This window comes from Nerophis lumbriciformis, linkage group LG03, assembly GCF_033978685.3.
Source record: "Nerophis lumbriciformis linkage group LG03, RoL_Nlum_v2.1, whole genome shotgun sequence".
Taxonomy (NCBI): domain Eukaryota; kingdom Metazoa; phylum Chordata; class Actinopteri; order Syngnathiformes; family Syngnathidae; genus Nerophis; species Nerophis lumbriciformis.
In genome coordinates, this window is record NC_084550.2 from 12,931,539 (window position 1) to 12,958,181 (window position 26,643).

The 26,643-nt window shown below is 39.2% G+C and overlaps 1 protein-coding gene across 1 annotated transcript in view; it reads right to left on the reverse strand.

Moving 5' to 3' along the window:
* Nucleotides 1-24,085, reverse strand: part of LOC133579338 (uncharacterized) — a 204,885-nt gene extending 180,800 nt beyond the window's left edge. The window contains exons 1-15 of the mRNA XM_072912283.1: nt 24,070-24,085; nt 23,956-24,006; nt 23,623-23,789; nt 23,488-23,558; nt 21,806-21,968; nt 21,477-21,614; nt 21,184-21,361; nt 20,958-21,097; nt 20,778-20,881; nt 12,253-12,418; nt 9,918-10,103; nt 9,678-9,830; nt 4,041-4,185; nt 1,647-1,805; nt 1,427-1,545 (exon numbers count right to left, since the gene is read on the reverse strand). Of these exons, the coding sequence (XP_072768384.1) occupies nt 1,427-1,545; nt 1,647-1,805; nt 4,041-4,185; nt 9,678-9,830; nt 9,918-10,103; nt 12,253-12,418; nt 20,778-20,881; nt 20,958-21,097; nt 21,184-21,361; nt 21,477-21,614; nt 21,806-21,968; nt 23,488-23,558; nt 23,623-23,789; nt 23,956-24,006; nt 24,070-24,085 (1,956 nt within the window). The remainder of the gene's footprint in view (nt 1-1,426; nt 1,546-1,646; nt 1,806-4,040; nt 4,186-9,677; nt 9,831-9,917; nt 10,104-12,252; nt 12,419-20,777; nt 20,882-20,957; nt 21,098-21,183; nt 21,362-21,476; nt 21,615-21,805; nt 21,969-23,487; nt 23,559-23,622; nt 23,790-23,955; nt 24,007-24,069) is intronic.
* Nucleotides 24,086-26,643: the final 2,558 nt, after the last annotated feature.

The following is a 26,643-nucleotide window of genomic DNA, read 5'->3' on the forward strand; positions in this document are numbered from 1 at the left end:
TACAGTAAACAAATGGTAAAACAGTACTAAACAATTCCATAAAAAAAAAAATTGGTGTCATTATTAACTTTCTGTCCAAGCTTGTATAATCTACTGCCTTGTTCAATTGTAAAAAATATTCTGTGCCTAAAATTCACATTTCTATCACAATTATCATACTGTAAACATGGTAAGCTAACTGCATTAAAATTAATAGTCCTGTCAATAGCATGGAATTACAATTCAAATGTAGTTTTTTTGTAAGCCTTTCAAAAGAATTCAAAATATGAAAAATTAATGAAAATTAATTTAAGCCATCAGACACTTGAAAAGTGGCACATCACATCTCTAATGTAATCATTTTAACTTTTCAACAGAAATAGCACTGCAAAAATATTAAGGACATACTTCTGTATTTTGGTAGTTATGCTGTCAACATTTAACAAGATTTCTTCAACTTGGACTTGAAAGCATAAATAGTATTAACACTTTTAACAGTACTAAACAATTCCAATAGATAACATTGGTGTCATTACCTTTTTGTGGCTAAAATCCAAAGTTTTCCACTTGTATCGCTAGCAACGGCATTAGACTTGTGTTTTTTTGTCCCAACGTGGTCTTTTACATCGCTAATTCCTCCGTGTCCGATCGAAAAATCTTGTCTGTACAAGGTGCAATTCGCGTAGTTTTCACCCTTTATGGAACGGATAATTATTCCCGGATAGGCTTTTGAATATTCTTCACGGAATGACTGCAGTTTTCTTTTCGGTTTAAGACTCGTTTGCGATTTTTCTCCGGCTGATTCCATGATCGTTCGCTCGTTTGGAAACAATGGGTAACAGGTGCCTCGTGCTTGGCAGCGGTGCTATAAATAGCCTCGCGCATGGCATTCGGAATGGCTCGACAGGAAGTTACGGGAAGCAGTGTCGATTATCATTGTTGTTACGCGATTTCGTCAATAAAACTTAAAAAAAAAATTTTTTTTTAATTAATGAAAAACCGTATTTTTTATCACTGCAACCGTAACCCGGAATAGGTTGATGAAAACCGTACTAATTACGGGAAAACCGGAGTAGTTGGCAGGTATGTAAAACAGTATCACAGTATTTTTAACGGTAAAAAATTGCCAGCTGTTGCCAGAATAAAATAAAAACAATGGTAAAGTTTTTACATTTACCGTAATATGTTGCAAAAAACACATTTTATAGTAAAATTCTGGTGATTGTGTTGCTAGTTTTTTTACTGTAAAAAATAGATTTTCTTTTACAGTGTACGTTAAAAATATATATAATAATAAAATGCATAGGCAAATTCATATATCATTCGTTGTTACAAGTGGCCCTCAATCAAAATGAGTTTGACAACCCTGACCTAGAATAAAAACAATAAAAATAACGATAATAATGTAGTCCTTTCCAAAGACAGAAGTAGAAATGGCACTACTCACCTCCAGAAGGTTGCTGGCTCTACCATGGAAATAGACCGTCAGGTTGGTAGTGACAGATCTCGGAAGGAAGGATTTTGGAGAAAAAATGACAGATGTTTCTACATTTGTCATTCCCATGCCTGAAACATGAAGAATAGGAGCAATAGCAGAGGTAATATTCAAATGTACTTTGATGACAAATATCCTTAAATACAGTGGTTTTGTGTTCAGGTCATCTTACCACGTATGACAGTGTAGTCTGAATATGAAGAGTATTTCAAAAACTCTGCTTCAAAATGTTTGCTGATTATGTCGTCAGGCAGTGAATCAATCAGTGTCTGTTTCATGGGGTCTTCGCTCCTTAGGATATTAGTCAAATGACTCCACACAAATGAGCCCACTAGACAAAACAACAAAAATCAGCTTATATTTTATTTCAAAACACTTGACAAAATAAACCTATCCATCCATCCATTTTTTACTGCTTGTCCCTCTCATTGATGCAAATTAATCTATCACATTAGTAAACAGATTTTTTCATTGAATTGTGTAGATGGAGAATAATTTTGGTTTGTTTGTGTTCAAAATAAATGAATGAAATGTAAATAGTACATGGACAGCATGGTGGAACAGGGTGTGTGTGTGCCTCACAATAAGAAGGATCTGGGTTCGACCCCCGGGCTCGGGGTCTTTCTGTGTGGAGTTTGCATGTTCTCCCTGTGACTGCATGGATTTCTTCCAGCAAGTCTGGCTTCCTCCCACCTCTAAAGACATGCACCTGGGGATAAGCTGATTGGCAACTGTATGTACCCCCCCTTTCGCCCGAATGCAGCTGACATAGGCTCCAGCACCCCCCGCAACCCTGAGAGGGACAAGCCGTAGAAAATGGATGGATGGATGGAAATAATAAATAAAAAAGAATGCTGTAATACATCTTGAGAACAACTCTAAATGAGTGCTGTCCTATATATATATATATTTATTTTTTTTAAATCAGATTATTCACAATTTTAAATCAAGATTAATCACGATTAATCACACGTTATGACTCGCTTGCATAATTCAAATAGTCTAGTCAGGGTGTATTATGTGGTGAAATTTGCTATTTGCGAGAACTGTGGGAGTCTTTTTACCTAGACCCGAGCTGTTTTTCCTGGTCCCTGACTGAACCCCCCCAAAAGTGCAATGACAATAAAGCCCCATCCTCTTATACGACATGATTAATGCAATATTTTTGTGTCTGAAGTCTGCAGACTTTTTTGGGGCTCTGGGAATCACAAATAGGCCACAGTTCTTTGAGCGCAGATTTCTGGCCGCAAGATAAGATGGAGCTAGACCGTTTAGTATTTTATACGTAAGTATTAAAACCTTAAAGTCACATCTTAAGTGCAGAGGAAGCCAGTGCAGGTGTGCCAGTATAGGCTTAATATGATCAAACTTTCTTGTTCTTGTCAAAAGTCTATAGTATTTTAATGCTAGACATAGGGAGACCCGGAAATAATACGTTACAGTAATCGAGACGAGACATAACGAACGCATGAATAATGATCTCAGCGTCGGTGGTGGACAAAATGGGACAAATTTTAGCAATATTACGGAGATGAAATAACTCAAAATTCACTGATAAAGTCCGAATAGGGCCCAGGGGGGCGCTAGATAACAGCCATATAGAGAAGTAGCGGTGTGACAGATCTCATAGTAAGCACCTCAAATGATTTATATTTATTACTTAGGTTAGGGGTGAGGTTAAGGTTTTCATTGTATATTAGAGCGACCCCTCCAGCCCTTTTAAGGGGACGGCCAATATGTGCACTCGTATAGTTAGGAGGAGATGCCTCGTTAAGTGGGAAAAATTAATCTGGTTTTAGCCAGGTTTCGCTGAGACCAATGACGTTAAGATTGTTGTTTTTAATGACCTCATCAATAACGTTTTGGGATGATCTGATGTTTAAAAAGCCCATATTATAGGTAGTGGGCTGTTTTGAGGAATTTTTGTTAATGGTATCCAAAGTACTGATATTAATAACGTTATGTTTATTTTGTGTAGTGCGCCTTAAATAATTTCAATCACATCTAGGAATTGATATGATGGGGATCTTGAGATTATTTGCTTGGTGCTGCAGTAGATTTAACGCGTGCAGTTGATAGCAAGATATCCGTGTGTAAGTTTTTAAATACACGTTTGACATAATAATTAAATTATTATAATAATAAAATAATAATTATCAGGTAGTTTGGTGCTCCACTAAAGTGTGGAAAAATCTCTGGAATTTATCCTTTTAAACAAAATAAATTGCCTAAATAATCTGCAACTATACCTGAATAATGGCCTAAATTTTGGTGATTAATCACGAGTTAACTCGTTATTTCTGAGAGCCCTAAAAAAAAAAATTTAGTCGGCATGAATCGAAATTAATCCACAGCAACCCTGTGATTAATCTGAATAAAATGTATGATTATTTGACATCACTAATTAAAAAAACGTGTCAAATATCACTCTACCAAACAAATAAGGCCTTTTGTAAATATACTAATCATATCAGTATTCATAATTATATGAATACCGATTATAATCAGTATACTGATTATAATTACACAAAGGGGAATTCAATTACACCCTGTTGTATATATCAACCTTGGCTGGAGGTTTCATTTCTCAGCGTCACCTTCACCACCTCCAACACGTTGGGGTCCGGGCAGCACATGAGTTGCTGGTATGCGGCGATTCTGACCTCTGGATCCTCCAGGGAGAAGCGGTACAGCTGCAAAAGCACAGACTTCTGAAAGAAGGAAACTGCTGTCAGTCACTAATGTCGGACCCCTGCTAACCGCCTCACCTCTTCACCCCAAATGAAGTGAAGATTTGACACTTAAAATACAGATCTTTTGCTTTTAACTTACTCTTTCTTTACAGTCAATAGGCCCTTTTCCAACGCAGGAACTTTTACAGGAACTTTACCATTCACCCTGGTAAATAAAGTTCCCCCTGTGTTTCCACCAAAAACTACCTGGGTACATTTAGTTCTTCAGAAACGTTTTTTAGTTGCTGCCGGTTAGGTGGGACTTTTGGAAGGTTCCTGGAACCTCATCGGCAGCCTGCTCTGCTGTCAAACGCTGACTGGTTGAACACAATTAGAGGCGTTCCATCCATCCATCCCATTTTCTACCGCTTGTCCCTATCGAATTGCGGGGGTTGCTGGAGTCAGCTGCATTCGGGCGGAAGACGGCGTACACCCTGGACAAGTCGCCACCTCATCGATAGACACTGAAACGTATTTTTCGAAAGCAGGACCACCCTTTACAGAATGCCAGACGACTTATTTCCTATTTCTTGTGTATTTCTATTACAATAAACTTGACAACGGAGAGAAAGAAGAACGAAAGGAACTTATGACTTGCAGTAACTTTTGTGTGCTGAAGAACCCTGATCAGTGGAACTATCTTGCAGTGTTTTTACTTAGCCGTCCTCTTTTAACTATACGCAGTTTATTACTATTCTGCTCTTGCTTTTTACTGGCTAGCTTAGCAGATAGCAAAATGATATAATCCTTGATGAAAAAAGAGACCCGAGAGTCTGGAGCAGGGGTCGGCAACCCGCGGCTCTTTAGCGCCGCCCTAGTGGCTCCCTGGAGCTTTTTCAAAGATGTATGAAAAATGGAAAAAGAAGAGGGGGGAAAAAAAAATTTTTGTTTTAATATGGTTTCGGTAGGAGGACAAACATGACACAAACCACACTAATTGTTATAAATCCCACTGTTTATATTAAACATGCTTCACTGATTCGAGTATTTGGCGAGCGCTGTTTTGTCCCTGAACTCACCCTAGTTTGTTTACATGTATAACTTTCTCCGACTTTCTAGGACGTGTTTTATGCCACTTCTTTTTCTGTCTCATTTTGTCCACCAAACTTTTAACGTTGTGCATGAATGCACAAAGGTGAGTTTTGTTGATGTTATTGACTTGTGGGGAGTGCTAATCAGACATATTTGGTCACTGCATGACTGCAAGCTAATCGATGCTAACATGCTATTTAGGCTAGCTATATGTACATATTGCATCATCATAATGCCTCGTTTGTAGGTATTTTTGAGGTCGTTTAGTTTCCTTTAAGTCCTCTTAATTCAATTTATATCTCATGACACACTATCTGTATGTAATATGGCTTTTTTTTTCTTTGCGGCTCCAGACAGATTTGTTTTTTGTATTTTTGGTCCAATATGGCTCTTTCAACATTTTGGGTTGCCGACCCCTGGTCTGGAGTGTAGTTTAGGCCTTTTTAGTGAAGGATCAACTGTATTTTTTAAAACTGTGAACATAAACACATAAACATTTTACATTCAGCATATGTACAGTACATAGCTATATAAACCAATATAGAAAATATAGAAGTCTGTTATGTGACCTATTTAGCATCCAAACCAACAAAATGCTGCCGGTAATTAGCTTTCAAGAATAGACACATATCTTACTAAAGCAGTCTTAAACTGAAAATGCACAAATAATGTGTCACAGTACACACATGCATGTTGCATTTACATAAACTTACAGGTTTAGACCGTCAAAGTCTTCAAAGTTGAAAAGTAAGCTTGAAGCCTGCAGTGAGTGCTGTTTGTTTGACACGTGCTCTCATACTGAATTTACCTGAGGTCTGAAACACACACACACTAAGCTGGCTACGGCAAGACAGGAGGGTCAAAGTATAATAATAATACCTGGGATTTATATAGCGCTTTTCTAAGTACCCAAAGTCGCTTTACATGTAGAACCCATCATTTATTCACACCTGGTGGTGGTAAGCTACTTTCATAGCCACAGCTGCCCTGGGGTAGACTGACGGAAGCGTGGCTGCAATTTGCACCAACGGCCCCTCCGACCACCACCTATCATTCATCATTCACACAACGGCAGCGATTTTTGGATGGTAAGAGGCGGGGAGCGAACCTGCAACCCTCAGGTTTCTGGCACGGTTGCTCTACCCACTACGCCATGTCGCCCAGTAGAACACAAACTGCAAAATTAATTTCCACCACTAAGTGTCTTAGAAAATAACATTGTGAGGCATAACAATTACATAGCCCAAAACCAGTGAAGTTGGCACATTGTGTTATTCGTAAATAAAAACAGCATATGGCGTGGCGAAGTTGGTAGAGTGGCTGTGCCAGCAATCTGAGGGTTGCTGGTTACTGGGGTTCAATCCCCACCTTCTACCATTCTAGTCACGTCCCTTGCTCCTGATGGCTGCTGGTTAGCGCCTTGCATGGCAGCTCCCGCCATCAGTGTGTGAATGTGTGTGTGAATGGGTGAATGTGGAAATACTGTCAAAGCGCTTTGAGTACCTTGAAGGTAGAAAAGCGCTATACAAGTATAACCCATTTATCATTTACAATGATTTGCAAATCCTTTTCAACTTGAATAGACTGCAAAATGTTCGAACTGAGAAACTTAATTTTTTTTGCAAATAATCATTAACTTAGAATTTAATGGCAGCAACACATTCCAAAAAAAGTAGTCACAGGGGCATTTTTACCACTGTGTTACATGGCCTTTCCTTTTAACAACACTCAGTAAACATTTGGGAACTGAGGAGACACATTTTTTAAGCTTTTCAGGTGGAAATCTTTCCCATTCTTGCTTGATGTACAGCTTAAGTTGTTCAACAGCCCGGGTGCTCCTTTGTGGTATTTTAGGCTTCATATTGCGCCACAGGTCTGGACTACAGGCAGGCCAGTCGAGTACCCGCACTCTTTTACTATGAAGCCACGCTGTTGTAAAACGAAGTTTGGCATTGTCTTGCTGAAATAAGCAGGGGCGTCCAAGATAACGTTGCTCAGATGGCAACATATGTTGCTCCAAAACCTGTATGTACCGTATTTTTCAGATTATAAGTCGTAGTTTTTTTCATAGTTTGGCCGGGGGTTCGATTTATACTCCGGAGCGTCATATGTGTGAAATTATTAACACATTACCGTAAAATATATCTCATTCCCGTAAGAGACGAGGCAAATGTCAGCAATTGTCACACACACGTCAGCAATCGTCACACACACGTCATCAACCAATAAAAATTCGGCGGGGCGGGTCGTGGCAGAAGTGCATTGTGCGTCATGGGATGCTACCTGCTACTACGTCCGTAGCTATAAAAATGGATCATTTCAACATTGCCGGTAACTTATAAAAACTGAGAAGGGCTGAACAAAAATGGCACCGAAAAGGAAATCATATACTGCAGATTACAAGCTGGACGTAATGAAATATGCAGCAGAAAACGGCAAGAGGAAGCGGCGCATACCTTTGGAGTTGGCAGAGTTGTTTAAAAGCGAAACCGAGGAAGAAGATTTCATGGGATTTAACGATCAGGAGTGACAGATTGTTTGGTAAACGTATAGCATGTTCTATATGTTATAGTTATTTGAATGACTCTTACCATAATATGTTACGTTAACATACCAGGCACGTTCTCAGTTGGTTATTTATGCCTCATATAACGTACACTTATTCAGCCTGTTGTTCACTATTCTTTATTTATTTTAAATTGCCTTTCAAATGTCTATTCTTGGTGTTGAATTTTATCAAATAAATTTCCCCCAAAAATGCGACTTATACTCGAGTGCGACGTATATGTATTTTTCCTTCTTTATTATGCATTTTCGGGCGGTGCTACGTATACTCCGGAGCGACTTATAATCCGAAAAATACGGTACCTTTCAGCATTAATGGTGTCTTCACAGATGTGTTTTGTCACGTGTGCCAGCTTTTTTGAAACATGTTGCAGGCATCGAATTCCAAATGAGCTAATATTTGCAAAAAATAACAAAACATTTCCAGTTCAAGAGCTAAGTATCTTGTCTTTGCAGTCTATTCAATTGAATATAGGTTGAAAAGGATTTGCAAATTATTGTATTCTGTTTTTATTTACGATATACACAACGTGCCAACTTCACTGGTTTTGGGTTTTGTATTATTTACAAACTTCATTTCTTTTTGCGAAGCTACGAGAAATAGACAGACTCTATTAATCGTATTTACGGAAAAGTATGAAGTAGTCAGCCTGACTCAAAGCAACAACTTAATACTAGGAGACTTTGTTGGGTAAATGTGAAATAAAGGAGGCAGTACACGAGCAGAATGGAAATAGATGACATCAAGTATTAACTATTTACTTTATTACATGTTGTAAAAGTAGTCAGTGACACTCCATTTGTGTAGTTACTAGCCTCAACGCGAGTGAACAGATTGCTCATGCTAAAGCTAAAGCCGATGTGTTCATGTTGTCAGCGTGAGATAAACATTGACATGTGTTATTTATATATTATTATAGCTGAAATGGACCGTAAGGAATCGCCTGACCATCATGAATTCATCATTTACGGCGAGGATGACTTTCTGACTGCTGGACATTGCGGACAAAAGCCAGATTTTTTGCAATTTGGTGCACTTTATTTTTTAAATCCTGTTGTTTTGTATATGATTGCTTTGTACTTCATTTACTTACTTTTTAGACAAGAACTCTGAACTAATATTGTCTGTTTGTTTACATAGTATCAGTGTAGACATACAGTACAGGCCAAAAGTTTGGACACACCTTCTCATTCAATGCGTTTTCGTTATTTTCATGACTATTTACATTGTAGATTGTCACTGAAGGCATCAAAACCATGAATGAACACATGTGGAGTTATGTACTTAACAAAAAAAGGTGAAATAACTAAAAACATGTTTTATATTCTAGTTTCTTCAAAATAAACACCCTTTGCTCTGCTTACTTTTTTACACACTCTTGGCATTCTCTCGATGAGCTTCAAGAGGTAGTCACCTGAAATGGTTTCCACTTCACAGGTGTGCTTGAAGCTCATCGAGAGAATGCCAAGAGTGTGCAAAGCAGTAATCAGGGCAAATGGTGGCTATTTTTAAGAAACGAGAATACAAAACATGTTTTCAGTTATTTCACCTTTTTTTGTTAACTCCACATGTGTTCATTCATGGTTTTGATGCCTTCAGTGACAATCTACAATGTAAATAGTCATGCAAATAAAGAAAACGCATTGAATGAGAAGGTGTGCCTAAACTTTTGGCCTGTACTGTATAATAAACCACCCCTCCATATGTCATCAGCCTGATTTGCATTAACTACCTGAACTGTGAAATGCGGTGGAAACACAAACCACACACACTACAGGAACCTAAAGTTCCTGAACTTTAGGTGGAAAGGGGCCTATTGTCTATATGTGCAAAGTTTCTGGTATGGTTCCCTAACTGACTCTTTTTTACTCACATTAGCTGAGCAGCCAAAGCGTCTGAAGGCTTTAATGGCAGCCAGTCTCATCTCCAAAGGGGCTGAGTGGCTGAGCACACAGCGATTTAACAGAGGGATGAAGTTTGGAGCAGTCAGGCCGATGTTACCCACAGACTTCAGTGCATAAACAAGCTGTTTGATAGAAAAAAAAACTGTTTCAGACTCTTTCAAATTGGTATTTAATCAATCAGTAAAATCATTTTGCAGCATTTACTGTACCTCAGTTTTTTGGGTGACACTTCGTGCTTCACAGCCTTCCTTCAAGGCCACTTCTAGTGTCTGAATGAAGGTTTGTATCTCAGGAAGGTCATTGCAGGGAGTAGGGGACTGCTGGCATAGTTGATGGACAAGAGAGGATCCAACCAACAGAGCCTTAGGCCGCACCTCTTGGATGTCCAATAAAGTCTTTCACAAACATCAAACATCAGACAAAAGTATTAGAACAATCATTTAATCAATCATAGGGTTTGGAAGAGACCCTTTAATTATCTATATATGGTATTCTGGACAACCTGTATGCTTTCAACATGTTGTTATAACATGAAAGCACACCAGTGCACAAAACATAATCTACAGTATAAAATGTATGCATGCTTGTATGAGGGTTAGTGTGGAAGCCCTGACCTCAACCCTATCAAACACATTTTGGATGAACCTCCATGACATTTAGGAATGGGTACCTTTCACATTTGAATCGATACAGTACCAATTCCTGGTATCTGGGAACTGATACCGGTACTCAACTATACCATTTAGGTACATCTGTGTGTGTTATTTGTTAATAAATGTTAATTTGTTCAATAATAAAATCAAATTTTTTATTCAACCTTTTTCAGTGAGCTGATAATGTTACCTGTGCTGTCCAGTTGTTAAATCTTATTGTTTTTTTTACACTTTTGAGGCTCATTTGCAACTTTTATATACTGTAGACTTTGCATGTTAAATCTAGTCTTTTGTTGCGCCCTACAAAATGTTTATACTGTAAGTATTTTATCTATTATACACAAGCTGTTTGATTGTAACGTGCATCGTAGTTTTTATTACAACACTGGAGGTGTTGAAATTTGAATCGATACGGTCCCAATTCCTTGTATTTGGAAACTGACACCGGTACTCAACTATACCATTTTGGTACGTCTGTGTGTGTTATTTGTTGATAAAAGTTAATTTGTTTAATAATGAAATCATTTCTTTATTCAACATTTTACAGTGAGCTGAGAATGTTACCTCTGCTGTCCAGCTGTTAAATCTTGTTTGTTTTTTTACACTATTGAGTCTCATTTGCAAGTATTACCGTATTTTTCGGACTATAAGTCGCAGTTTTTTTCATAGTTTGGCTGGGGGTGCGACTTATACTCAGGAGCGACTTATGTGTGAAATTATTAACACATTACCGTAAAATATCAAATAATATTATTTAGCTCATTCACGTAAGATTTCATGGGATTTAGCGATTAGGAGTGACAGATTGTTTGGTAAACGTATAGCATGTTCTATATGTTATAGTTATTTGAATGACTCTTACCATAATATGTTACGTTAACATACCAGGCACCTTCTCAGCTGGTTATTTATGCCTCATATAACGTACACTTATTCAGCCTGTTGTTCACTATTCTTTATTTATTTTAAATTGCCTTTCAAATGTCTATTCTTGGTGTTGGGTTTTATCAAATAAATTTCCCCAAAAAATGCGACTTATACTCCAGTGCGACTTATATATGTTTTTTCCTTCTTTATTATGCATTTCTGGCAGGTGCGACTTACACTCCGGTGCGACTTATACTCCGAAAAATACGGTATATACTGTAGACTTTGCATGCAAATGCAATTCCATGAAGTTAAAATGACAGTCTTTGCCATTAAGCTAAATCAAGTCTTTTGTTGTGCCCTACAAAATGTTTATTCTGTAAGTATTTAATCTATTGTATATCAGCTGTTTGATTGTAACGTGCATCGTAGTTTTCATTACAACGTTGGAGGTGTTGAAAGTGCTCGAAAGCATCGAGCGACCACATTTTGAAAAGTGGAAACATACTTTACTTTCAAGTGTTTTCTATCAGGCATTCTTGCTTTGTTGGCATGGAAAATTACAACATTACCTACAGGCAGTCTGACTGAGTCAAGTGTTTGAGTCGGCTGAGTCTGCAAACACGTCACGTGCAACAAAGGTATCGAAATATGGCACCGTTTAATCAATACCTGGCGAAGTCGCCTATAAAAAGTACCGAATTTAGCAACCATCCCTAGTTACCTCTGACCTCAAAATTATTCTGGATGAATGGATACAAATTACACTCCTACATACAAATTGGGAGGTGTTTGAGCTGAAAACCAGCACAAAAAATGTATTCCTGGACTTTTCGGTCCAGACTGACCCACTATAATACTGCAATTATCAATTGCTAGTGGATCAAATCAATATTACATTTTTTCTTTCAAAAAAGTGTTCTGACAATGTCATACGGATATTTTTTTTATGTGCAGTTCATTTCATAAATAAAAAATAGAAACCTTCATTTGTGGTTCAAGGAAAGGCAGAAGAAGATCTTACATTGATAGAGTGTATGATCTGTGGCGATGGATTAGGGATGAGGGCGATGGTGGTAAGGAAAGAATAAGCTTGCTCTTTGTCCAGTTCTTTCTCCTTCATTAGGTCAGTCAGTAGCATGATGCAGTTTTCTGATCCGCAAGCAGGTAATGCGTCCAACAAGGGCTGCCTGTCCCAACAGTGAACCAACGTGAGCATGTAGCGTGATAATGACGTACAAACGTTTGAAAAATGTAAATTCATTTTTAGTAAAAAATATGCAAGACAGACTTTTGGGAGACAAGCTTATACTAACCATAATGGTCATCGTGAGAGTTTGCTTATACTTCATAGTTCTTTGAAGGGGTCCTATCCTGCTCAATTCAGGGGATTTTATTGTTAGGGCCCAAACAGCAAAAGCTATTGTAACTGCTCCGTTTATTCTTCTTTACGTTTCGACACATTTTCAGGCCTTCAACATGCACGAAAACTCAACAAATTTTGCAGATGCATCAGGTCTGGCAAAATATTTTATATTTTAGTGGTCGCGAACACAAAATTTCAAAATTTCCTTGACAATTAGAAAAAAAATAGCCTCTGCCACTGTGGTCGGCAACCCAACATGTTGAAAGAGCCGTATTGGACCAAAAATACAAAAAACAAATCTGTCTGGAGAGTAAAACGCCTGATATAAGTGTTATAATGAAGGCAACACATTAAGTAAGTGGGTAACAGGGTGAGATACTCCTGGAAATGACTGGCTTAGAATGGCCAAATGTATAGATGTGTGTGTCCAAGTTAAAGGAAAGGACAGGCTGTCTTCTTCTAATGGATTTATTACAACCTTTTGCTGTGGTCTGGAACAACATGTCACACAAACAACTATCAGAAACGCAGCCAATATTACCTACAGATAATGCGTCATGAGACATGCAAACATCAATTAAATACACAGAGGACATAAGTAAAGGAAATTAAATGAACTCAAATATACCTACACATGAGGCATAATGATGCAATATTAAAGTTAAAGTTAAAGTACCAATGATTGTCACACACACTAGGTGTGGCGAAATTATTCTCTGCATTTGACCCATCACCCTTGATCACCCCCTGGGAGGTGAGGGGAGCAGTGAGCAGCAGCGGTGACCGCGCCCGGGAATCATTTTTGGTGATTTAACCCCCAATTCCAACCCTTGTAGTCTTTGGTATGACTCGGCCGGGGTTTGAACTCACAACCTACCGATCTCATGTACATACAACTAGCCTAAATAGCATGTCAGCATCGATTATTAGCACTCCACGCAAGTCAACAACATCAACAAAGTTCACCTTTGTGCATTGACACACAGCATACAACGTTTGGTGGAAAAAATTAGACAAAGGAGTGGCATATAACACGTCTTTGTATTGTCATCAAAAGGTTCAGAGAATCTGGAGAAATCACTGCCCGTGAGCAGCAAGGCTGAAAACCAACATTGAATGACCGTGACCTTCGATGCCTCAGGCGGTACTGCATCAACAAGCGACATCAGTGTGCAAAGGATATTACTACATGGACTCAGGAACACTTCAGAAAACCTCTGTCAGTAACTACAGTTTGTCGCTACATCTGTAAGTGCAAGTTAAAACTCTACTATGCAAAGCGAAAGCCCTTTATCAACAACACCCAGAAACGCCGCCGGCTTTGCTGGGCCCGAGCTCATCTAAGATGGACTGATGCAAAGCATAAAAGTGTTCTGTGGTCTGACGATTTCACATTTCAAATTGTTTTTGGAAACTGTGGATGTCGTGTCCTCCGGAACAAAGAGGAAAAGAACCATCCGGATTGTTATAGGCACAAAGTTCAAAAGCCAGCATCTGTGATGGTATGGGGGTGTATTAGTGCCCAAGGCATGGGTAACTTACACGTCTGTGAAAGCACCATTAATGCTGAAAGGTACATACAGGTTTTGGACCAACATATGTTGCCATCCAAGCAACGTTATCATGGACGCCCCTGCTTATTTTAGCAAGACAATGCCAAGCCACCTGTTACAACAGCATGGCTTCATAGTAAAAGAGTGCGGGTATTAGACTGACCTGCCTGTAGTCCAGACCTGTCTCCCATTAAAATGTGTGTCGCAATATGAAGCCTAAAATACCACAACGGAGACCCCGTACTGTTGAACAACTTAAGCTGTACATCAAGCAAGAATGGGAAATAAGTCTTTTTTGCAACGTGTTGCTGCCATTAAATTCTAAGTTAATGATTATTTGCCAAAAAAAAGTCAGTTTCTCAGTTCGAACATTGAATGTCAGTTTATTCAATTGAATATTTATACATTTGTAAAGTTGAAAAGAATTTGCAAATCATTGTATTCGGTTTTTATTCACAAATTACACAATGTGCCAACTTCACTGGTTCTGGGTTTTGTAATATATGGCTTTAAGGTTGGAGTCTGATCATGATTAGACGTTGATATTGACACCAATATCTACATCTTGAGGTGGAAAGGTACAACAGTCTTAACTTCCTTCCACATGCGCCGATCTTCCTGAAATTCTTGATGGTTAGTTGGGCATTGGAAAGGACGTGACTGCATGCGTCTTACGTGCCCGCTAACTTGCATGAACCGTGAGATGCTTGCGGTGCGAAGGTCCGTTCAACACTGCTTGCAGCTTTAATTATATTATGATCCAGTGGGGAACTGTAGTATCTATAGCACATAGTGTATTTAATAAAATACACAATAAATCTCAATGTTGGGGTCGCATGTTAATGCGCGGATCGTTTCCCCAAGATGCAGATGGAACTCCAGAGGCAGCATGCAGGTAGGAAGATTATTTATTTTCCATAAATCAGGCAGGAAATACAAATCAACAAAAAAGCATGCTGATAGCATGAAGCTATGGCAAAGCTTAGTACAAGAACCGGAATCAAAAAGGTATTCAACGTACCGTATTTTTCGGAGTATAAGTCGCTCCGGAGTATAAGTCGCACCGGCCAAAAATGCATAATAAAAAAGGAAAAAAACATATATAAGTCGCACTGGAGTATAAGTCGCATTTTTTGGGGAAATGTATTTGATAAAACCCAAAACCAAGAATAGACATTTGAAAGGCAATTTAAAATAAATAAAGAATAGTGAACAACAGGCTGAATAAGTGTACGTTATATGAGGCATAACTAACCAACTGAGAACGTGCCTGGTATGTTAACGTAACATATTATGGTAAGAGTCATTCAAATAACTATAACATATAGAACATGCTATACGTTTACCAAACAATCTGTCACTCTTAATCGCTAAATCCCATGAAATCTTATACGTCTAGTCTTTTACGTGAATGAACTAAATAATATTATTTGATATTTTACGGTAATGTGTTAATAAAGTCACAGATAAGTCGCACCCCCGGCCAAACTATGAAAAAAACTGTGACTTATAGTCCGAAAAATACGGTAACTTGTTGCATGAGCAAACAAGACAGCCAGACCGAATGTGGCGAAAGGCAGGAATAAATAGCTCTCTGATTAGTGCCCGGGAGCAGGTGAGCTTCCCGAACACTGATCAGAGGCAGGTTAAAATAATCAGCACCCATGGCAACTAAGAAACACAAACCCCGGGGTGCTGAAAACAGAACTAAGGGAGTCAAACTAAAATAAAACCTGATCCGGCGCAACGGATCATGACAGTGTACAGGGCAAAACTGTTATTCCCCCAGTGGCCGAAATGCTTGGATTCGGCAGAATCCGGTAAATATCTCCGGTAATTTACATGGTCTCCTCTGGCACACAGTGTTAGTGCTGGACATGACATTTTACGTACAGTGATTGAATACCAGTCAAGCTGTGCTAGGAACATGTGTCACTTTGTTTTCATTTTGATAAATATGTTATTTTTCTGTAAAAACTATTAATTAATTTAACCTGTTAACTAATCTATTAATTAATGTATTCTGTGCACAGCAAATCTATGCCATGCACAAAATAAAATCCAATCCAAACTCTACAAAAAAATAAACAGATAACAATTTATTCTGTATGATTTTGCAATACAATTCTACATACAATACATCCATCCATCCATTTTCTACCGCTTATTCCCTTCGGGATCGCGGTGGGCGCTGGAGCCTATATCAGCTACAATCATGTTTGTCAAAACTGTTCAATTATTGTTACGTCTGTTGAGACGCTTCAAGGAGGGGAGGAGGTCCATCGATCATTTTATTGAGCAAAACTCTTTACTGTTGGCCGTAACCACACCAAAGAAGAGTAAAAAACTACTATCTAGCAAAACGCGCCATTTTCTACCATACAAACCACGCCAAAACCAACTCTCATTCAGTTTGTCGTGTGCACCTCCATTACAGTCTGGTTTAGATAAACGGACAAACAGGACTGCAAAAAAGATCATCGATGTGGAACTTTATCCCATCCAGGATTTGCACAAGTCCAGGGTCAGGTACGGGCGGGTAGCATCACTGCAGACCCCTCACACCGTGGTCACAAACCGTTCAAACTCCTCCACTCCGGCAGACGTTACAAATCACAGTAAGCCTAAACAACCTGTCATAAGAACAGTTTCTTCCCTCAGGCTATCAATCTGATGAACGCTGTGAAATAACTCAGGAACTAATCTGTCCCTCATGTTCGCTTCATCATCTTTTTGCTTTGCTCTATTCACCACTGCACTATTATATACCTGTATTAGCCTTGCACATATTAGTTATTTAAGTACTTGTTTGTATTTTTAGTTAATCGTTAATATTATTTTTTTACATTGAACAAGTCAAATTATTTGGTGTTTTGACTTGGCCAATAATGCTAAATCTGTATGTCGCTGTTATGCTTGATAGCTAATAGCTAACAGTACAGCAGAGTTAAAAGAAGTAAATGCTATTAAATGTTATTATGGTGAAACAAGTAGTGTGCACCCACACTCGCCAATCAGGTGTGTGTTTATTCAATGGTCATTTATAGTATTAAGAGTGTTAATGTATGGATATTATTCATGAAATGCTGTTACTAGATTATAGAAATGCTAATAAAAACGGTAATGCTATATTCTACAGACAGAATGTTACAGGAATGTACACATTATCCCATGCTTGTGCTGCAGCACACATCTCATTGTGCAACATGTGAATGTTTTAAGGCAGACCTCGGCAAATTAAGGCCCGGAGGCCGCACTTGGCCCGTTAAGCTTTTCAATCTGGCCCGCCGGACATTCCTTAATAATGTTTTTAGATTTTTAAGATCGAATCTGTAGCTGCCATTATGATGTGTAGTGATGTTTTCAAATGACGGTAAGTAGTTCAATGGTTGGAATCTGCGCTTTTGCATGATGTACTAGTTACCATGGTAATTTAAATTAAAGCAGCTCAGACGAGGCACCAAGCAGTATGGGTAGGAGCGTTTCCACAGAGTGTTTCCAGAGCGGCAAGTCTGAAATGCGGGTATCAGGGACAGACGCGGAAGGAGATTTTTACAACAAAGTTCTCAAGCTTAGTGATATATCAGATGTATAAGATTGTAGGTGGGGTTTTTTTTTTTTACCCCTCACGTTCATATTTCGCTGTGTTTGTTGCATTTTTGTTGCGTTTCACTAGATCGTAAAATATGTCGATCAAGAGGCGGTGTGGCGTTAATATGTTGTCAATATTCAGTGTTTTATTGTTCACAGTTAAGATTGTAAATAGATAGATGGATGGATGGATGGATGGATGGATGGATGGATGGATGGATGGATGGATGGATGGATGGATGGATGGATGGATGGATGGATGGATGGATAGATAGATAGATAGATAGATAGATAGATAGATAGATAGATAGATAGATAGATAGATAGATAGATAGATAGATAGATAGATAGATAGATAGATAGATAGATAGTACTTTATTGATTCCTTCAGGAGAGTTCCCACAGGAAAATTAAAATTCCAGGAGCAGTGTACAGAATTGAGATCGAATTTAAAATGTAAAATAATGGATGGATGGATAGATAGATAGATAGATAGATAGATAGATAGATAGATAGATAGATAGATAGATAGATAGTACTTTATTGATTCCTTCAGGAGAGTTCCCACAGGAAAATTAAAATTCCAGCAGCAGTGTACAGAATTGAGATCGAATTTAAAATGTAAAAAGTAAATAATGGGGGTATAAATGGAAACAAAATAGAAAAATATTACAATAAGAATAAAAATAAAAAGCAACAATGAGAATACAAATATAACAGTAAAATAAGAATATAACAAGAGAAACTAGGCAGTAGTGACCATGTTATGAAAAAGTATTGCACTGTTATTGTTTTGCATCCCCTGTCATCCTAGTACCCCCCCCCCCCTCCCCCTAGAGAGGAGTTGTACAGTCTAAGGGTGTGTGGGACAAAGGAGTGTTTTAGTCTATTCGTCCTGCACTTGGGATGAAGCAGTCTAGCACTGAACAGGCTCCTCTGACTACTGATAACGGTATGCAGAGGGTGACTGGCATCATCCAGGATGCTCACTAGTTTTTCCACAGTCCTCTTCTCTGCCACCGTCACCAGTGAGTCCAGTTTTATTCCGATCGTAGAACCGGCCCGCCTGATCAGTTTCTCCAGTCTGGAGCTGTCCTTTTTAGATGTACTGCCCCCCAGCACACTACGATGTAGTACAGAACACTGTATCCCACATTCTGAATTTTCATGTACATTCTGGGTGTCTCATTCAGTAGAAAAATGTAAAATTCCATTCCGTTTTTTAAGGCGGTCTGCATATATATATATATATATGTATGTATGTATGTGTCAGGCTTGTCCCTGACAGTTCCGTTAAGTTTTAGTTTTTCCTCTGTTTGTTTTATTTCCTGTCAGCACTCTTATTTTGGTTCAGTTTCCTGTTTGTCTCTCTGAGTGCTGTGTCCCCTCAGCTGTGGCTGATTGGCACCTGGCCACACCTGGTGTCAATCAGCCAGCTGCTATTTGAACCTGCTTTGCACTCCAGTCAGTGCTGGAGTTTTGTCGCTAAGACTTGCCGATGTCAGTGTAGCTGTATGCGGTAGCGGTAAGCTGTATTCTGTAGCTGTTTGTAGCTTGCTGTCTTTTTGTTCCTCGTCTTCTAGTTCCTGTTTTCCTGACATCCTGTTTCCTGTCTCCTGGTTCCTGGTTTGTGTATTTTTTTTATTTCATGGACATTAAATCATGTTTTCCTGCACCAAGCCTGCCTTCTCTGCATCTTGGGGTTCGTCACCAACACTGTGTGTGTGTGTGTGTGTGTGTGTGTGTGTGTGTGTGTGTGTGTGTGTGTGTGTGTGTGTGTGTGTGTGTGTGCGTGTGCGTGTGTGCGTGTGCGCAAACCCCGTTTCCATATGAGTTGGGAAATTGTGTTAGATGTAAATATAAACGGAATACAATGATTTGCAAATCCTTTTCAACACATATTCAATTGAATGCCCTACAAAGACAAGATATTTGATGTTCAAACTCATAAACTTTTTTTTTTTTTGCAAATGATAATTAACTTAGAATTTCATGGCTGCAACACGTGCCAAAGTAGTTGGGAAAGGGCATGTTTACCACTGTGTTACATGGCCTTTCCTTTTAACAACACTCAGTAAACGTTTGGTAACTGAGGAGACACATTTTTTAAGCTTCTCAGGTGGAATTATTTCCCATTCTTGCTTGATATACAGCTTAAGTTGTTCAACAGTCCGGGGGTCTCCGTTGTGGTATTTTAGGCTTCATAATGCGATATGGAAACAGGGTTTGTATATACATACTATATATATATATATATATATATATATGTATATGTGTATATATATATATATATATATATATTATATACATACATACATACATAGATATACCGGCCCCCAGACACATTTAAATTTGTCCCCCCGAGTCAAAATAATTGCCCAGGCCTGTTTTAAGTGGAACTAAAGGTGATCTCTGAAATGGTTACAAATTATTAATAAAGCAGGACCACCATCCATACATAGATTTACTAGTACATAGCTTTTGAAAAACAAGATTGTTTTGTTATTTTCATTGTCAGTGGGCCAGTTCAGCTATATTAGCATATAATCTAATGGAAATGACTGCTGTCATTTGATTATAATATCAAGACATTTGACTTGCTATGATGTCAGGCTTGGGACAGGTGTGACATAGCCTGGGACGGCCCTGTTTTTACATCAGGGGAAGAAAAAAACGCTTTCTGACTGAAAATAGTGACAAAAAAGAACTGAGTAGCAGTTAACATCAAACACAATTTCCTAAAGCTGTGACGTGAGGAATCCACAAAATCTTGTGGAAATCTTGAGAAGTTCACGTACCCGACTATCCTTGACATTTATGAGCGGCATGAAAATGAAACCAGGAATGGCAAAAAAAACACACCAACCTCATGATATGGCAGTCTCATATCATGTAGAACAAGAGTACGACAAAAGCTGCGAATGTAGGCTAGGATCCCTTTAAGCATGCGTGTGATACAGTGGTGCGTGCGGTGGCTAAGAATAGGATGTATTGTTAAGATGTAATGAAGTTCTGCCATACAAAACTAACCACACTGACCAGTCATTGCGGCACTTGAAAGAAGCATCCATCCAAAGTGTCTTAAGCTGCAAGAGAGTCAGCTCTCGAAGCTGGAAAGCCAAGTGAAGGAACTGCTGCGACACCTAAGAGTAAGAGTTGCCAACATATGTACATTAATGCATCATGGTCTGTTGAAAACTGTTGCATTTTGAAGCCTACCTCTTTAAGCTGTAATGTGAGGCTACACAACTTCCTGATAGTTTGTCTAGCAATGTCTGGTGTAGCAAACACTTTTCCAGGTCTAGCAGGTCCTTCGTCCTCAAATTGCAGGCCAGTTTGTGTTCCAGTATCTAAAGAACCTGCAGGATTAGCAAAGTCCATCACCCTGTTGCTAACTCACACAGTACAAGAACAAGTTAACTGCTCACATTATAACCCCACTGACCTGTTCTGGAAACTGTGCCTGGCTGGGCTCTAAGCAGAAGCAGAGTAGACTCAGTTTGCGTTTTTACCTGGCCTGCGGTCTCAGACCACGTTGCTATGGATATTGTTTCGGTGCAGTTTACTTCTTCCATAACGGCAGGCCCGTAGACCTGAACACAGCGCACCTCTGATTGCACTGACTGGCAACAAAACCCAACAAGAAGAAGATGCATCATCATGGTTGAAGCATTGACTTTGTTTTGGTCATGTCCTGAGGCGGTTAGCTGTACTTTCTGAAACTATAAGTTAACTCACCGTGTCTCCAGTTAAAACTATAGAATGGGTCCAGAAATGTGCCAGTTTGGATTTTTGACACTGTTTCAAGTCCCTGCTTTTCAGCAATAGTCGTCCTCGCCTTTCATACATGCTGGTGCATGTCCCATGCACATCAGTCTGAGGAGGGAATATTGAAACACGTTTTGTCATATACTCGCCACCTCTCCTTTTTATCTAAACCTGCACCATTTAAATCCATCAAAAATGTTGCATTCACTTGTATGAATATGATGGTGGTCATTTTCTTTTACATGACAGGACAACTGCAATTCATGAAACAGATCGAGTATTTCATCGCCATCCCTCACCTCCATTTCTGACTGTTTGGATGTTGTGCGGGAGGTCTGGAGCATGCTCAGAAAAGCTCTTTTAATGTTGAGCGTCCACACCTGCTCTCCCTCCTGGATACATAAAGCAACGACCTTTCCTCCCTGGTGGGAAAACTTGAGGCGCGTTCTCTCCAGCGACTCCCTGGGAAACAAAAACATCACATGAGCTGCTCAAGACCCGAAAACACAGACAAGCGAGGCAAGTATCACATTCATCTAAACAACATTCCAAATTGGTTTATCGCACGGCGGTTCAACTGGCGGCATGGGGAGCCAAATCCGGCCTGGGAATGACATCAATTCAGTTCAAAACTTGGGAGACAGACATTTGTGCAGAAAATTTCTAAAAACACAAAGGTGCTCCTGTTGTATGGAGGGAGTTGGACCACTGTAAACACACCGGCAGATCCTTGCAATTACATTTTTACCTTGCTAGCAAACATAGAACACTGGGTTCTGAACTTGTGATTTACATAACTGAGGCGTTCCTCAAGGCACCCCTTTAAGTCCTCTCCTTTTTGGCACTTACACAGTTTATTCATGACATGATTTATGTACAGTAACTAAAGTGTTACTGTAGCTTGTTCACATCAGTCAGTAGTCTTTTGTTCAACTTCTTTAGTCCTACTCATAGTGTTTCTCGAGGCTCCAATTTAGGTCATCTCTTTTTCATAATTTGGGTGACCTGTACGTTCAGTTAAATAGCCCCTGAAAGGTTCACTTTTTTTAAAAGATGTCCTTAAAAACAGCAGAGCGCTTCTGTGACAGACAAAATAAATAGACCAAAATCGAAAGTCTACAGTAGAGGATGCTGGTTCTTTGGAATATACAAAAAAGGAATAATAGTGAAGGCAGCCCAGCAGGCACAAGACATTGATACAACGTTGATTATACATACAGTACAGGCCAAACGTTTGGACACACCTTCTTATTTCATTGCAATTTCTTTATTTTCTTGACTATTTACATTGTAGATTGTCAATGAGGCCATCAAAACTATAACACCCGTGAAGTGAAAACCCTTTTAGGTGACTACCTCTTGAAGCTCATAGAGAGAATGCCACAAGTGTGCAAAACAGTAATCCGAGCAAAGGGTGGCTATTTTGAAGAAACTAGAATATAAAACGTGTTTTCAGTTATTTCACCTTTTTTGTAAGTACGTAACTCCAAATGTGTTCATTCATAGTTTTGATGCCTTCACTGACAATCTACCATTGAAAATAAAGAACCCATTGAATGAGAAGGTGTGTCCAAACTTTTGGCCTGTACTGTATATGTCCTTTAAAAATGACTTTGAAACAACGTTGCAAAACAATTATGTTGGTAAATTGAGACAACGTTGATGTCTAACGTTGTATCCACGTCGTTGGTTGGGAAATGACCAAAATTCAAAGGTCAAATCAACATCAGAACCCGACACATGGTTAAACGTTGTCAAAGAGCATGGTGTTACAATGCTATATTTGCGTTGCTTAACGTCAGGACCTAATTTAACAAGACCTCAACGTTGTTTCAATGTCTTGTGCCTGCTGGGAGAAGTCTGGAACTGTGACCCCAAAACATTTTCATTGAATATCCCTGGTCTGCAGGCTTACAATTGGTGGTAACACAAAGAAATGCCAAAAGATGCATGAGGAAAGCATATTTTTTGGAAATGTTACCTCAAACGTTTTAAGTGGGGCACAGAATGTTCCTTCTGAGGGGAAAGGCGTTTTATCTGTGGATTCCTTATCTGTTAAACAAAATCACATCAAAATCAACATCGATCCCTGTGCTCTCTTTGAAGTCTTACAAACCTGCATTATTAGATGACACTTAGAAACTACATCGATATCAACCACACAGTCCAGTACTAGTCCATTTCTGCCAGCATTAGATCCGCGTAGAGATGTGGTGATTGCTGCTCTATACCTGTACGTATACCTCACCCCTGTCTGATAGGACACGTCAGAGGTAGGAAAAGCTAAAAACAAGCAAAAGAAACAACACTATTGATTAGATTTAAAGGAAAATAAGTAAAGGGGCATGCAGTAAAAAAAAATGGATGGATAGATGGAGTAGTTTAGGTAAATCCTGTTTAGAAAAAAAGCAATGGATTTTTTTTAAAATCTGATATGCACAGGCCTTACCTGTACAACTTGAATCACAGAAATCAGGCTTTGGCTGAAAACAATCGGCTACTGTGAAAAAAAAAAAGCAAGAAACATGTCTGACACATGTTGATTAAACTCGGGCAACATTACTCAAAGAAAGAGTCATGCTTTCACTCAACACTCCATGGATGGCCATTGAGATTTTTATCTCATGAGATCAAAACGATACACATGAGTGAGTCAACTCACCACATAAAAGACAAACAAAAGTAATCTGTAAACCATAACGCCAGGACGTAGCCATCGTCGACCCAAGTCACGGCCGATCCGTCTTCCTCTGAGCCTCCACATGAAAGTGAGATGAAAACCAAGCACTGTTCCCCACCACTGAATGACCACACTTGTACGAGGGCTTCCACAGTGACCCACACTGCTCACACACCAACCAATCAGGAAATACCTTCTAAGCTGGAGCCACAAACATTCTCTGCACCAATCACCTTTCTCTACACCAGTAGCTAAAAGTACCTTTAGCAAGGCAATATTCCTTCTAATGGTCATAGGAAAGGTTTATTGATTTAATTAATAAAGTACTAAACCTTGAAAGGTTTATTGCAGATATGATATTGTTATTATAGTGTAATGACTATTAATAGGGTATAATGTTAAGTGTGTATGTATTTGGAACGTCCCCCTTGATCATCAATGTATTACTTTAATTTGACCTGCTGTTGTACTCTGTCTCAAAGTGTTAACATGTGCTCAATGTTTCCTTACCATTATTGCTATGTTGTCTATTACCATTATTGCTATGTTGTCTATTACCATTGTTGGTATATTCATTCATATACATTGTTGATACAAATTATTGTTACAGTGTAATAATTATTGTTACCTGTGGTAATGCCACTATGATACAACATCTGTATTATAATCCTTGAACAAAGTAACAGTGAAACTCATGTGAATTATCACTGAATGGAGAACTGGGGGTGGGATTAAATACATTATCTTCTTCCCACTCCCTTTCACAGTGCCGGCCCAAGCCTCCATGGGGCCCTAAGCAAAATTTGATTTTGGGGCCCTCTATTTCTGCCAATAATATATAAATAATATATAAACTCATTGCGGCTCTGGCAGTGTTGTTTACATTATCCTATTGTCAGCCTGGCATGTCTTTACAAATGACATGTCATTGATAAAGATATGGGGGTGGCCCAGTTAAGAACATAAATAATACCAATGAATGAACGAATGATGTCCAGAGTGCCACATATGGTTCCTAATCTTAAAATGTAGAAAACATTCAGCTACAAGAGTGGCCTGGGGTTGAACAGTCCAAGTGATAAAGCTTTGTATTTACAGTAAAAGTGTCATCTTGTCTCATCAGTCTTGTACATATTAGTCTTTAATTACTAGTTTATATTTTTAGTTAATTGTTCATATTTAATGTTTACTTTGTACAAAGAGAGCGCAGTCTACTGAAGTTAAATTCCATGTGTGTTAAACATAACTGGACAATAAAGCTGATTCTGATTCACTTTATTATTTTTGGTAACAAAAACCTGAAACAGCAATGTGCAAAAATGTTGACCTAAAATTGTGTTTTTGTACAATAATATATCTTTGATCATTTAGAAATCATCAGTCAGACTCGTACATGCAAAAAATAAAAAATAATAATTTTTGTTAATTGCTTTTGGGGGGATCGTGAGATCGACAGGCGGATCGGTGCGGCGTCTTCAGTAATGCGGACGCTGTATCGATCCGTTGTGGTGAAGAAGGAGCTGAGCCGGAAGGCAAAGCTCTCAATTTACCGGTCGATCTACGTTCCCATCCTCACCTATGGTCAAGAGCTTTGGGTTATGACCGAAAGGACAAGATCACGGGTACAAGCGGCCGAAATGAGTTTCCTCCGCCGGGTGGCGGGGCTCTCCCTTAGAGATAGGGTGAGAAGCTCTGTCATCCGGGGGGAGCTCAAAGTAAAGCCGCTGCTCCTCCACATCGAGAGGAGCCAGATGAGGTGGTTCGGGCATCTGGTCAGGATGCCACCCGAGCGCCTCCCTAAGGAGGTGTTTAGGGCATGTCCGACCGGTAGGAGGCCACGAGGAAGACCCAGGACACGTTGGGAAGACTATGTCTCCCGGCTGGCCTGGGAACGCCTCGGGATCCCCCGGGAGGAGCTGGACGAAGTGGCTGGGGAGAGGGAAGTCTGGGCTTCCCTGCTTAGGCTGCTGCCCCCGCGACCCGACCTCGGATAAGCGGAAGAAGATGGATGGATGGATGGATGCTTTTGGGGGGCCCCCTGGTGGCCGCGGGGCCCTAAGCAAGCGCTTAGTACGCTTATGCCTTGGGCCGGCTCTGCCCTTTCAGGCAAAACTGGACAATCATGCATTACATACTATACATTACCTTTTGCACTATATTAATTTATATTATTATGTGTTGTCAACGTTGTACTTTTTTATGTCATTGCCTGAAATAAATAAATAAATGAAAAAAATGAATGAATTACAAATAGACAATGCATACTATATGGAAGCATAAGAGAATAGAGCCATCTAGTGTCCCTTTTTTGGATTTGGAGATGTATATAGTGGATATTTTTCTCTCTCTTGGAACCTATGTTCAATATTTGTATTGGCGTACAAACCAATGGTTTGTGCTTTCTTCAAAAAAGTCTCAATAATCCTTCAAAGCGATCATCGTGCTCGCCTTCCCCCA